At 33.2% G+C, this 13,306-nt stretch overlaps 1 protein-coding gene and 1 non-coding gene across 6 annotated transcripts in view; both read left to right on the forward strand.

The window, feature by feature from the left end:
• ERCC6L2 (ERCC excision repair 6 like 2) overlaps window positions 1-13,306 on the forward strand; it is a 141,306-nt gene that overhangs the window by 71,929 nt on the left and 56,071 nt on the right. For 4 of the 5 annotated variants that reach the window (XM_074330256.1, XM_074330259.1, XM_019711982.2 and 1 more), the window contains 3 exons: window positions 5,258-5,329; window positions 5,930-6,075; window positions 10,569-10,664. In XM_074330256.1, coding sequence (XP_074186357.1) covers window positions 5,258-5,329; window positions 5,930-6,075; window positions 10,569-10,664 — 314 coding nt within the window. The remainder of the gene's footprint in view (window positions 1-5,257; window positions 5,330-5,929; window positions 6,076-10,568; window positions 10,665-13,306) is intronic. The other variant, XM_074330257.1, reaches the window with a different exon arrangement.
• LOC141571423 (small nucleolar RNA SNORA29) lies at window positions 3,854-3,993 on the forward strand. Its single transcript, XR_012496166.1, has one exon. It is a non-coding gene; the product is annotated as a small nucleolar RNA SNORA29 (small nucleolar RNA).

The following is a 13,306-nucleotide window of genomic DNA, read 5'->3' on the forward strand; positions in this document are numbered from 1 at the left end:
CCCAGCCGACTGCACCGAACAAGTTGAAACTTGTCACACACTGTTACTAAGGTTCATAGGGTGCTTCCCGTATTGAAGATCCCTGCTTTCCGTTGGATGGCACTCGGCAGCAACATTCACCATATTTTGTGATCACAATGGAAAGGCTCCATGTCACACATTGCTTCCGGTATATGTCAATTTCTGTCAAATAAAAACATTACGGTGTATCCTCATCCACCTTATTCACCAGATCTGGTACCATGTGACTTCTGGCTCTTCCCCAAAGTGAAAAAGACCATGAAAGGTAAACGTTTTTAATCAATTTAGGCCATTGAGGCAACCACGACAGCACAACTAAAGACACTCACTAAAGAGGACTTCCAGAACTGCTTCAGAAAGTGACAAGAAAAAAAAAAGAAAGTGACAAGAACAATGGGATAAGTGTGTTTGAAGAAAGGGGGTGTATTTTGAAGGGGATTAATGGCAATGTGTCTTTTACTGTAATACGTTTTTTAAATTTAAACATTCACTGTATATTTTGATCATACCTCATATATTATGAAATGATTACCAGAGTAAGTTTAGTTAATATCCATCACCTCATATAGTTATAAGATTTTTTTGTGTATGGTGAGAACTTTTAAGATCTACTCTTACCAACTTTCAAATATACAGTATCATATTATTAAATACAGTCAGTATGCTGTACAATACATCCCCAGAACTTATTTATCTTATAACTGGAAGTTTGTACATTTTGACTACCTTTACCCATTTATCCCTCACCCCTTGCGTCTGGTAACCACTGACCTGTTTTCTGTACCTATGAATTGGGGTGTTTTGTTTTGTTTTGTTTTTTTTAGATTCCACATATAAGTGAGAACAATATTGATCTCATAATATTTAGAAATATTATTTTAATCCATGAGCACAGACCATCTTTGCAATTATTTATGTCTTCTTCAGTTTCTTGTATCCAATGTCTTAAAGTTTTCAGTGTGCCAGTCTTTCATCTCCTTGGTTAAATATTTTCCTAGGTATTTTATTCTTTTGATGTAAATGGGATTGTTTTCTTAATTTCTCTTTCTGATAATTCCTTATTAGTGTATAGAAATGCAACTGATTTTTGTATATTGATTTTGTATCCTGTAACTTTACTGAATTTGTTTATTAGTTCTAACAGTTTTTTGGTGGAGTCTTCAAAGTTTTCCTATATATAATATCATGTAATCTGCAAATAGAGGCAATTTTACTTCTTTTTTATGATTTGGATGCCTTTTATTATTTTTTTCTTACCTAATTGCTCTGGCTAGGATGTCCAATACTATGTTGAATAAAAGTGGCAAGAGTAAGCATCCTTATTTCCTTCTTGATCTTAGAGGACAAACTTTCAGTTTTTCACCATTGAGCATGTTAGCTGTGGGATTATTATTGTGACCTTGATTATGTTGAGGTATGTTCCCTCTATACCTATTTTGTTGAGAGTTGTGTATTTTTAAAATAAATAAGTTTTTTCTAGTAAGAATATTCTATGTTTATTATCACAACAAATATTTCAAATCTAATAATATTTCCTGACAATAGTAAATCTATTTTTGTCATCCATTTTATTGATGTTTTATTTATTTTTAAATTAAAACATATTATAAACCCAATTAATTTAGAACTGAGCACTTATAATCTCATAATTTAAGCCAATAGAATATTTCCAAAAATCATGGCCTCTTTCAAAATCTGCATTATCCATTGCTGTTTATTTAAATTTTATTCATTGTGATTCTTCACTAAAAAGTTACCACTCTTGAAATTAAATGAAAGTTTATAACTCTGCATTTTATATTCTTGTATATTTATTAAATGTATGATTTAAAACACTGTTAATTAGAGTTATATAGCTAGGAATAACAGTGTCAGATTAAGATAATTATTAGATTTATTTTTATTACGATTTTTAGAAGGGTAAAAGCAAGCATAAACTGTTGCTGGAGGCTGGGTGCCTTTATATGTGAAGAAAGCATGTAATTTACTTGTTTTGTAATAAGGTAGGGACATATTTTTAATGCTGTGTTTCATCATTTGGTTAGCAACATCATGTGGTAGTTTAGTGATTTAAGACCTATAGGCTTATTATGGAATTATTGCCTATGGAGCTAAGAGCTCCAAGTTGCATGTATTTCTTTAATTCCAGTGATAAAAGACCCTAGTTCTGTGTCTCTTATTATAAGTTAGACTGCATGTGCAGTTTATTTGTGGACATAATGCTCACTGTACCCTTCATTGCCTCAAAGCTACACTCATGAACTCCAGGTCTTTCTCCTAAGTGTCAAGGTCTTTGTTGACCTCAACTACTATTCAAGGGGATGGTCACAAGTTGCACTCATTTCCCTGATGAGAATCCTCTTTTTTTTTTTTCTTGGGAAATGCCACAAAGCGACTTACTATAGGGGGTAGGAAAAAGGGCTAGGAAACACAGTTTAGTGCTGCTGGAATCATACAAAGATTGTGTTAATCTATGCCTGACTAATTTGAGTAAAGTTAGATCCAATATTTCTAAGCTATGAACATCCCCAAATTTAAGATTCCTTTTCAGGTGGATTTCCTGTTCTGTGAAAGACAAATGAGTAATAAAACACCAGGTCTGTATTGTTAAGACTCCAATAAATAGTGACTACACTCACTTCAGAAATTTCTATGAGGGATCTTAGTTATTCATTTACTTAATGAGTCTTTTAAAAAATAAAAAAATAACTAACCTAATAAAGACCTCCAGTCCAAAAGCATTCACTTTTCTTATTTTGTTTTTATTGTAAGATACTCAAGCATACCTGAAAATACTATAGGTATGATACCACCTCGAACCATCAAAGTGGATTTCTGTGCAATATATCCTTGACTTAAAATGTTAATGTCTTTGAGAGAATGAAAAAACAAGCCCCAGACGGGGAGAAAATGTTTGCAAAACAACAAGGGACTAGTATCTAAAAAATACAAAGAACTCTTAAGTCTCAACAATAAGAAAACAATCCAGTTTAAAAATGGGCAATAGATCTGAACATATGCCTCGCCAGAAAAGATACACAGATGGCAAATAAGCAGATGAAAACATGCTCAACATCATATGTCATTAGGGAATTACAAATTGAAACAATGAGTTACCACTATACACCTATTTGAATGGCTAAAACCAAAATACTAACACCACCAAATGCTGGCAAGGATATGGAGCAATAAGAAGTCTCATTCATTGCTGCTGAGATGCAAAATGGTACAACCACTTTAGAAGACAGTTTGGCAGTTTCTCATAAAGCTTATTATACTCTTAGCATAAGATCCAGCAATCGTGCTCATTGGTATTTACTCAAATGAGTTAAAAACTTATGTCCATCTAGAGCCTGCATACAGATATTTATAGTAACTTTATTCATAATTGCCACAACTTGGAAGCAACCAAGATGTCCTTCAATATGTGAATGGATAAACATCTAGATGATGGAATATTATTCAACAATAGAAAAAAGTGAGCAATTAAGCTACAAAAAGCCACAGAGGCCCCTTACATGCATATTGCTAAGTGAATAAAGCCAGTCTGAGAAGGCTGCATTCTGTGTGATTCCAACTGTGTTACACTCTGGAAAAGGCAAAACTATAGAGAAAGTAAAATCATCAGTGGTTGCCAGGGGTTTGCAAGGAGAGAGGAATAGATGGAACAAAGGGAAATTTTAGGGCAGTGAAACTATTTTGTATCGTGGTGGATACATGTCATTATATACTTGTTAAAACCCATAGAACTGTACAACACAATGAGTGAACCTTAATGTAAACTATAACTTATCAGTATTCATTCATCGGCTGTTAAAAATGCACCACCCCTTTTCCCATTTGACTACCACATTTTCTCCTAATGATAGATTTTAGTGGCTATGCTTATGGGATAGATTAAAATTGCCATGATCTGAAGAGGGAGGATTTATTTGTGTCCTCCTCCTATATGAAATGGCTGAACAGAAAAAAAAATGCACCACCCTAAAACAAAAATGGTAACAATAGGGGAAGCTGTACAAGGAAGGGGTGGGTGGGAATGGGGGCAAGAGGGAGTCCATGGGAGTTCTCTGTATGTTCTGCTTCATTTTCCTGTAAATCTAAAATTGCTGTAAAAATAAATATTAATTTTAAAAAGTTAATGTATTATGTGGAATTAAAATGTACATACTTTATATAGAATAATTTATTTTATCAAAACATATAGCTAATGTCAATAAAACTACTTTATATGTTCCCCAAGTATTAAAATAATGTTTACCTGATCTGTGACATTTTTACTCACCATTTGACTGGTTATCTGGGTAGATATTTATAAAACTCTATAGCTTTTTTTGAGGAGTTGGTGGGGTAGGGGTCAGAGTTAGTACAATGTCTTCTCTTGCTCAAATATTAAAAGAATGTTATATTGAGTATAAATGTTTTATTTAGATGTTTGAATGTTTGTCATTGAATAAATAAAATTGCTTAAGTGTTTATTGCATAGTTCCGAAAAACCTTAGACTTCGGACAGAAAATTCCTTTTCTTTCCTTCGTTGGTTGCTTTTCCATAGTGTTCTGGAGATGTCATTGCCAGATGTTGAAATGCCTATTTTAAAAATAACAGTATTACTATTATATACAGGGTTTGAGTTATTTGCTTCCTCCCTAGAAGCATCATGTATAAGGGCAGATTATTGGCATTTTGAGGTCAAAATCAAATCTGGAAGTCAGAGCTTACTGTAAATAGAGAAACAGAGAGGAGAAAATGAGAAGAGGTATATATCTGATTGATTATTTTAAGAAAATAAATATCAAGACTTTTAGAACCTAGATGTAATTAAACACATTTCATTACATCTATCTAGAGAAAATTTAAATACTTCCTGAAAGGAATGCTGCTCTGTAATTTAGTTTCTGAACATATTGTAGGTATAAAGAAAGTGTATTTTGGAAATTAAATTAATCCATTTAAATGCATCCCATAATCTAAAATACTTCCTTTTTATTAAAACCAGATGAGATGAAATAAAAGTCTTTGGGAACTTTACCTCATTATTGACAATATGATGATGAATAACATGTAATATCTAATACTTTATTTCTATAACTTGCCAAAAATGAAAGGAATTAGGCAAACTGACTGAGGTTATGTTATATAAAAATACTTTTTAAGAAATTCTCAAGTGATGTTTATGTGTACAAAGTGTACTCTTAGTTGGAACTGGTTCACTGGTGTTCTGTGGTTCACTTCCAGGTCCTTCAACAGCTTTTAAATCATTGTAGAAAAAACAAAGATAAAGTTCTTCTCTTCTCCTTTTCCACCAAGGTGAGTTTCGTCTGAAGTGTATTCTTGACTGGCCCAGCCTTAACTCCTGAAGCATAAAGCCTAAGAGGCATAACAGCATCCAGCCACATTTTCTGTCTTATGCATACCATAGGAAATAGTAGTGAGGTAGGCAACTTTTAAATCTCAGTTATATCAGGGTTACTGTCAAATAGCAAACTCAAAGATAGATTTTTAAAATTTTCTGATGTTTTTGTTGATAACTAAAATGCTCTTTAAGGTATTTAAGAGACTTTAGAACATAGGAAATAGCACAAATAAATGAAATATATTTAGAAAAATGATTTGGCCAATACTTTTCCTTTCATTTGGTTTTAGTTTTAAAAATTAAAGATTGATTTTTTTTTTCCCTGAAAGATTGTTTTTTTGGTTTTTTTTTTAAAGAACGGTTGCTGAAAGTTAGTCAATTTCAGGATAATGGGATATATGGGTCAGAAGTCAGAAAAATATTTGCTGCTTTTGTAATTATAAGAAAGAAATTGTGAACAGCAATAATTAATACTTAGTAAATTTCATCTCTAGTGGAAGGAAGTTGATGTAACCATAAATTTGTCTTTGTGCATCTCCATACCTTTCCTCTAGTTGCTTGATGTGCTGCAGCAATACTGTATGGCATCTGGGCTGGATTACCGACGACTTGATGGAAGTACAAAATCAGAGGAAAGAATCAAGATCGTGAAAGAGTTCAACAGTACACAAGATGTTAACATTTGCCTTGTTTCCACAATGTAAGAAAATAAAATGCAATAACTTGATTTTTATCTAATTGCTTTTAAGATTTAGGGTAATTTTTAAACTATTGCTGGATTCATTTTCAATGGTTATGCTTATATTGCTTCGTTTTATTTGGCTTTAAGGAGAAGCAGCAAAAATGCTATTAATTATGACTGAAATAACAATTTCGTGAGTTTCACCGAAACTTTACTCTCAATTTCCTTATCACTGCTGAATTCCCCTTTATATGTCTCATTTTATAAAGATGATGATAATTGTTTAAAAAATGAATGTTTTCTTCTAGGAATTTTCTGTGGTACTGTTCTGACTCAAATCTGTGCTCAGAACAATGAGACTAAGTTGAGTAATTGAGTTATCAATCGAATAACTGAGAATTGTTTGTAGCAATGGTTTCCAAACTGTGCTCAAGGAGCCGGAGAGAGCCCACAGGGCCTAGTGGGTCAGGCGTTTCTCCCCTTTGTCTCTGCCTCTTCTTAACCAAAGCAGCTCTATATTTATAGGTTTTAAAAAGTTAAATCAGTTCTAACACTTATTTACAAATCTCTAATTCAAACCTTTTAAAAAATATACACACTTAAGAGAATGAGTTAAGTCAATATAAACACCAAAGTAAAATGAATCTCTTTTTTGGGGGGTAACAAATTCATAACTATTTGCACCTAATGTAATAAGTATTTTATAGATTTGCTCTCACTGTCTTTCAAAAAGACTTTCAAGAGACTTTAAAAGTAAACATAAGAAAATGCAAACAATAGAAATTAAGACAAAATAAAAATTACTTAAATGAGAAAGAAAATTGTATATATAAAAATGAGTGAGCACTAAAATTAAATTTTTGATCACTGAAATTATTCTTGAATTCTTGCAACTAAGGCAAAAAGAGAGAAGCTCTGGATTCCCAATTTCTTGTGAATGAATTCAAGTTGTAATTCCTCACGAGTCCTTACATACAGAACATTAAATGACATAAAATACTATCTTCAGTTAAGTTTTATAAAACACACATATGTATCCTTAACTTTTTAGTCCTCCACATTCAATTCTTATATCAAATAAATATTTAAAAAATATACTTTAACCATATCTTCATAGTCCACAAAAATGATTTCAGTGAATTAAGTTTTATTGTTATGTGTTAACTATTATAAAAGGTCAAATGAAATACTCATTTAAAGACTGCTCCTAAGAAGACCTAAATAAATGTAGAGATACTATGGATAGGAAAGCTCAATAGCATAAAAATGCCAATTTTCCTCAAAATCATTTATAAAATCAATGATTCCAATAAAAATCCCAACCCAAGAGAAAATGTCAGATGACCCTTTTTATTTAACTGAAGGAGATGATTATGGAAAGCTAGGCTTTACGATATTGCTGTTCCAAAATAAAGTTAATTCAGAAAACAAAAGAGCTTGGACAGCAAGAAAAATTTTAGATTAAAAATCATTTCAAATAAAATAATACGACTGGAAAATGACATTTCTCAGAATATAGAGCAAAAAGATAAAGTCTGCCTGTAATCCATTATTTTGTTATGTTGTCTAACCAATCTAACACCCCATTGTTCAATTCAGTTGTCTTCATTTCCCCTTAATGTGGGATAACAAAAATAAGTTTTGGGTTTGTTTGTTTATTTGTTTGTTTTTTACCTTTGAGGAGCACTATAAGTAATACATGCTTTACTGGAGTTATGTTTAAAGTTCCATGAACATTTAAAGAATAGGCCTATCAAGAAAGACCATGGAAGAATGGTAATGTTTAAATTGGCCCTTTATAGATAAGATTTCATTAGAAGGACAAGCAGGTTTACATAAAGGGCATTTTAGGCATCGGTACAGAAATGACCAGAGAATTTAAGTGGTTAGATCTTAGGATACATGGAGGGAAGAGCTGGGTATATGACTAAATAGGAGGAATCATTAGTTAATGTAACAAAGACATATTGAGTGTTCTGTGACAGGTCCTGGAGAAGAAAAGACGTAAAGGTTCAGCCCCAGCTCTTTTAAAGCTTATAACTAAAAAAATATGAAGATCGAGGGAATAGTTGTTCAGAAATATGTAAAAGGTTTGTTTCCATATAGTTTGTAAATGCCAATAGAAGGAGGCACAAAGGAGAAGCATTTAGTTCATCCTTCATTAGCCATGCTGAAGAACAAGTAGAAGTTAGCCAGGCAAAGAAGAGAGCAAAGAAAACGGCAAGTAGTGTATGAAGGCAACTTTAAGTATATTGGTAGTTCTGTGAGATAAAGTCCAAGAATACAGCTGAGGTGGTGGGTGTAGTCATTGAGGCCTGAAAAGTTTGTCTCTGAAGTATAAGAACTGAAGGGTTAAAAGAGAGGAGTGGCATGCTTCATTTTTTTATATTCTGTGCTTAAAATTTTGTGTAATATGAGAATGGATTTAAGGTCTGAGGTAAGGGAAGGCGGTTAAGAATCCAGTGAAGTGATATACATAGGTGCTATATCATAAGGGCTTGAAATAGGGCAGGGGAAATAGGAATGGAGAAGACTTGAGAAAAACATTTTTGAGGTAAATTTACTAGGATTTAACATTGGATGGCTTTTTAGTTTTTATTTTTTTCTGTAAGTCTGTCAGTAACAAATTCTCTTAGTTTTTCTTAATTTAAGAATGTCATGATTTCCCTTTCATTCCTGAAGGATATTTTTGCTGGATATAGAATTCTGGGTTGATAGTTCTTTCAGCACTTGAAGAACGTAGTACTGCTTCCTCCTGACCTCCATGGTTTCTGATGAGAAATCCAGTCGTTTGGATTGGTGTTCCCTAAAAGTAGTGTGTTATTTCTCTCTTATTGCTTTCAAGAGTTTGTCTTATGTCTTCAGAAGTTTAATTATGATGTATCTTGGCATGGATTTCTTTGGGTTTATCTTTTTTTGGAGTTCATACAACTTCTTGAATCTGTAGGCTATGTCTTTTCCCAAATTTAGAGAATTTTCAGCCACATGTCTTAGAATACTATTTCAGTCCTTTTTTTCCTTCTGAGACTATAGTAATATGTTTCCAGTAGCTCTTCTGTTATTGTCCCTCAGGTCTCTAAGACTCTATTCAGTTTCTTTCAATATATTTTCTTTCTGTTGTTCAAATTGGGTAAATAATATTGACCTGTTTTCATGTTTACTGATTCTATTCTCTGTCATCTCCACTGTAGTGTCTAGTCCATACCAGCAAGTTTTGTAATTCAGTTATTTTTCAGTTCTGAAATTTTCATTTGGTTTTTCTTTATATCCTCTCTTGCTTCCCAGAAACTTTCTACTTTTAGTTTGTTTCAAGCATATTTGTAATTTCTTATCAAAGCATTTTTGTTATGACTACATTAAAATCCTTGTCAGATAGTTCCAACATCTGATTCATTATTGTCATCTGTTGATTGTCTTTTCTCTTTCAAGTTGAGATTTTCCTGGGTCTTGGTATGACTAATAATGTTTTCTCACATGCTGGAGATTTTTAGTATTATAAGAATTTATATCTTATTTAAATGTTTTAGCCTGATACTATGTCAGCCACATAGGGATGAAAATCCATGTTTTTTTGCTTGGCTTCTGTTGACGTCCTAAGATTGGGGTGCTTTATTACTGTTCTGTATGGCCTCCATTGAAACATAGAAGGGGACCTGGTTATGACTGGCAGACATGAAAGTCCCAGCTCCTCGATCAGTCTTCTCTGACACCAGGTGTCAAAGAAGGGGTGAAAGGTATCTCATTACATTCAAGCAAGGGTGGAAGTTTAGTCTCTTTACTCAGCCTTTATTGACCAGGTTGAATGAGGCCAGATTTTTTTCTGTGATGTTTTCAGGAATAGGCTGGTTATTGTCTAATGTATTTCTGTCTTAGAAGGCTTCACCTTTTCTGGTTCTTTTGTTAAAAGAAGAAGGGTTTTCTTTTTTGTTGTTTTTTGTTTGTTTGTTTGTTTTTGTCTATGATTGTTGGCATTTCCAGTTCACTGGCTTCTCCAGATCCCAGTAGAGGATATATTAGGCAAAAACAAAGCCAGGAAACTCACTGCATCTTATTCTTTATGCCTTACAGTTCCTAGCCATACTGTGTTCGCTCTACCTTTCAGAGTCATGTTTATTTTATAATGTCCAGGGTTTTCATTTAGCTGCACTTAGTGGGAGGAATAAGAAGTATATCTACTTCTGGCTTGATTTTTTTTTTTAATGTGCATATTACTTTATTTAGCTGGAATGTACTAACAGCTTTTAAAAATTGTTAGGAAAATCTTACAGAAATAGTATTTGAGTATAACCAGCGCAGTCTACTTACGTGGACTCTAATGTTCAAATTTTTTAGGGATGTTCTAGAGTGGTAGAAAAAGAAAATTTCATAACTATTTCATTTGTGGCGTATTTGTGTTTTTATCATCTTACTTTTATGATGTGTTGATTTGGTTATAGAAACCTGGCACAATTGAGTTATAGAGCAGCAATTATTTTTTTGCTGTTTTAATGTGCTCTTTCTGTTTTCTCCAGGGCTGGTGGACTAGGCCTCAATTTTGTTGGTGCCAATGTTGTTGTATTATTTGATCCTACTTGGAATCCAGCCAATGACCTTCAAGCCATTGACAGGTATAATACTGACAAAATTTAAAGTGACCTGCAAATACTTTTAGTCTAAATATTCTCCTGAATTGTTTAGGTTATTTATCATGTGACTGTGATTAGAAGATAGGGAAAACCTTGTAAAAAAAAAAAAAAAAGAAAAACTTTTATTTAAGGTAACCATGAACTTCTGAATCCAACTGGCAGGCTGATAACAGCCATTTATTTTCCATTCATCTCAAAAATCCCATTATTATGACAGAATTGATTTAAAAAGAAAGAATAGATCCAAAATAGGACAGGTCACTACTAGTAGATCAGAGTTTTGAGAAAGTCCTGGAAGATGGAAAGCAAACAGAATCTGTATGATCAAGAAACCAACAGAGAAAAACCACAATCCAGAGTCGACAGGAGAGCACAGAGGAATTTCATGCATGCGGTCAGCAACTGTAGGATGTGGGAGTAGTCCAGAGTGCATACTTCTGGGAAATTAATTAATGTGCTGACTCTAAAATAAATTCCTCTTCCATACCTCATAATACAGAGGGATTGGCCTATAACAGGTGCTCCTTTGATTTAAGCTGAAAGAATCATTTCATAAATATTATAAATAACTGGGGAATCTGACTGACAAAAGATTCTTAAAGTGGCCATTGGAACCAAATCGTAAAGCAGAGCTGAACCTGAATTAATCCTAGATATACACAGGGCACAAAAAGAGAGAAATGATCAAATAGACCTCTACCTTCATGGAATCCCTGACCAGCTTTCCTATACAATCCATCCAGCTCCTCATTTGTAATTATGAATGGAAAATTAAGAATTATGGGACATTTTAATAAAACCAGCAGTATGAAAGAAAGGGGCCAAGCTGAAAAACAGATCCTGAAGAAAATAAAATAGACACCATGAAAAACAAAAATAGAAATTCTTAGAAATGAAAACTATTGCCAAAATAAAATAACACAGTAGATATTCTGCATAATCAAATGGAGAGAATTAAAAGTGGAAATTGTTATGGAAAACAAAAGAAGTGAATATTTTAGAACATAAACAATGATGATAAGGAGAGAAAACATACATAGACACATCTAGTGATGTGGTAAAGAGAAGGTAGGTAAAGAGAAGGGCTAAAAGGTGCCAGAGTGAGAAAGAGGGAGAGAAAATTATTTATGAAAACAAAGACAAAAGAATAAAACAGTTTATCAACAAAGAAGTGAGATTCACACTCATTTCTGCAGAACAGATTTTGAAGAACAAAATGTTTATCGTATTATAGGATTCTAGAAGACAAGAGTTGTCACAGTGACAATATTCATATGACTGTATCCAAAAGAATATGGTGACCTGTAGTTATGGTCAGTGGCTAAAATATCAATATGTAAGAGCAAAATAAAGCAACTTTTTGATGTCTAGGAACTGAGAAATGTATTACTCATGGTATGAAAGCATTATTTAAAGATATATTCCAACAAATGAAGTATTAATCTATGCACAAAAAAGACATACAAAAGCAATGACAGTGAACAAAAAGCTCTATTTATAGTTAAGTCTAAATAATTGGCTGAGAGGTTTACTGCAGTTGTAAAGAAAGAATTCTCAAAAATATGAAGAGATGGTATAAGAAAATTAATATCAAGAACTAAAACTCCATATAATTTTAATATAACAGCAGGGAGGAGGTGTTGTAAAATTTTATTAGAATTTTTCTTTCATCAGGAGAAAATTAGGATATCTTGGTCACTTTTCAAAATTTATGCCAAAAATTGTTTTTAAATGCTAACAAAAAATATTAAGGGCAGCAATTAGAAGAGTAGGACATAGTAATCACTAGGTATACTTTTTGAAAACACAGATGCTCAGGCTCTACCCTGCAGGCATTCTAATTCTGTAGGTCTAAGAGTGGGGCTCTACAGACTACATTTTAAAAATACCTCAGGTTGTGTGTTAAAGGACAATAGTAAAAGACAACCACAAACTAGGATAAAATATTTGCAAATCGCATATGTGATAAGGGATTTATATCTAGAATACATAAAGAACTAAAACTCAGCAACAAAATAACAATCCAATTCAAAATTGGTGAAATGACTTGAATAGACAGTTCTCCAAAAAACATGTACAAATGGCCAAGAAGCACATGCAAAGATGTTTAGCATCACTAAACATTAGGGAAATGCAAATCAAAATTGCAATGAGATACCACTTCATACCCATTAGGATGACTATTATCAAAAAAATAGTAAACAAGGGGCAGCCAGTTGGCCTAGTTGGTTAGAACGCAGTGCTCATGACACTAAGGTTGTGGGTTCAATTGCCACATGGGCCTGCGAGCTGTGCCCTCCACAACTAGACTGAAAACAATGACTTGACTTGGAGCTGAGCTGCGCCCTCTGCAACTAGATTGAAAACAGCAACTTGACTTGGAGCTGATGGGTCCTGGAAAAACACACTGTTCCCCAATATTCCCCCCCAAAAAAATAAACAAGAAGATTTTCTGAGGATGTGGAGCAACTGGAATCCTTGCTTATTGCTTATGGCAATGTAAAATGGTGCAGCTACTGTGGAAAACAGCAGCTGGTGGTTTAAAAAAAAAATTTAAACATAGAGTTACCATATCATCCAGCAATTTCATTTCTGGGTATATGCTCCAAAAATTGAAAGCAGCA

This window comes from Rhinolophus sinicus, linkage group LG04 (genome assembly GCF_036562045.2).
Source record: "Rhinolophus sinicus isolate RSC01 linkage group LG04, ASM3656204v1, whole genome shotgun sequence".
Lineage (NCBI taxonomy): Eukaryota > Metazoa > Chordata > Mammalia > Chiroptera > Rhinolophidae > Rhinolophus > Rhinolophus sinicus.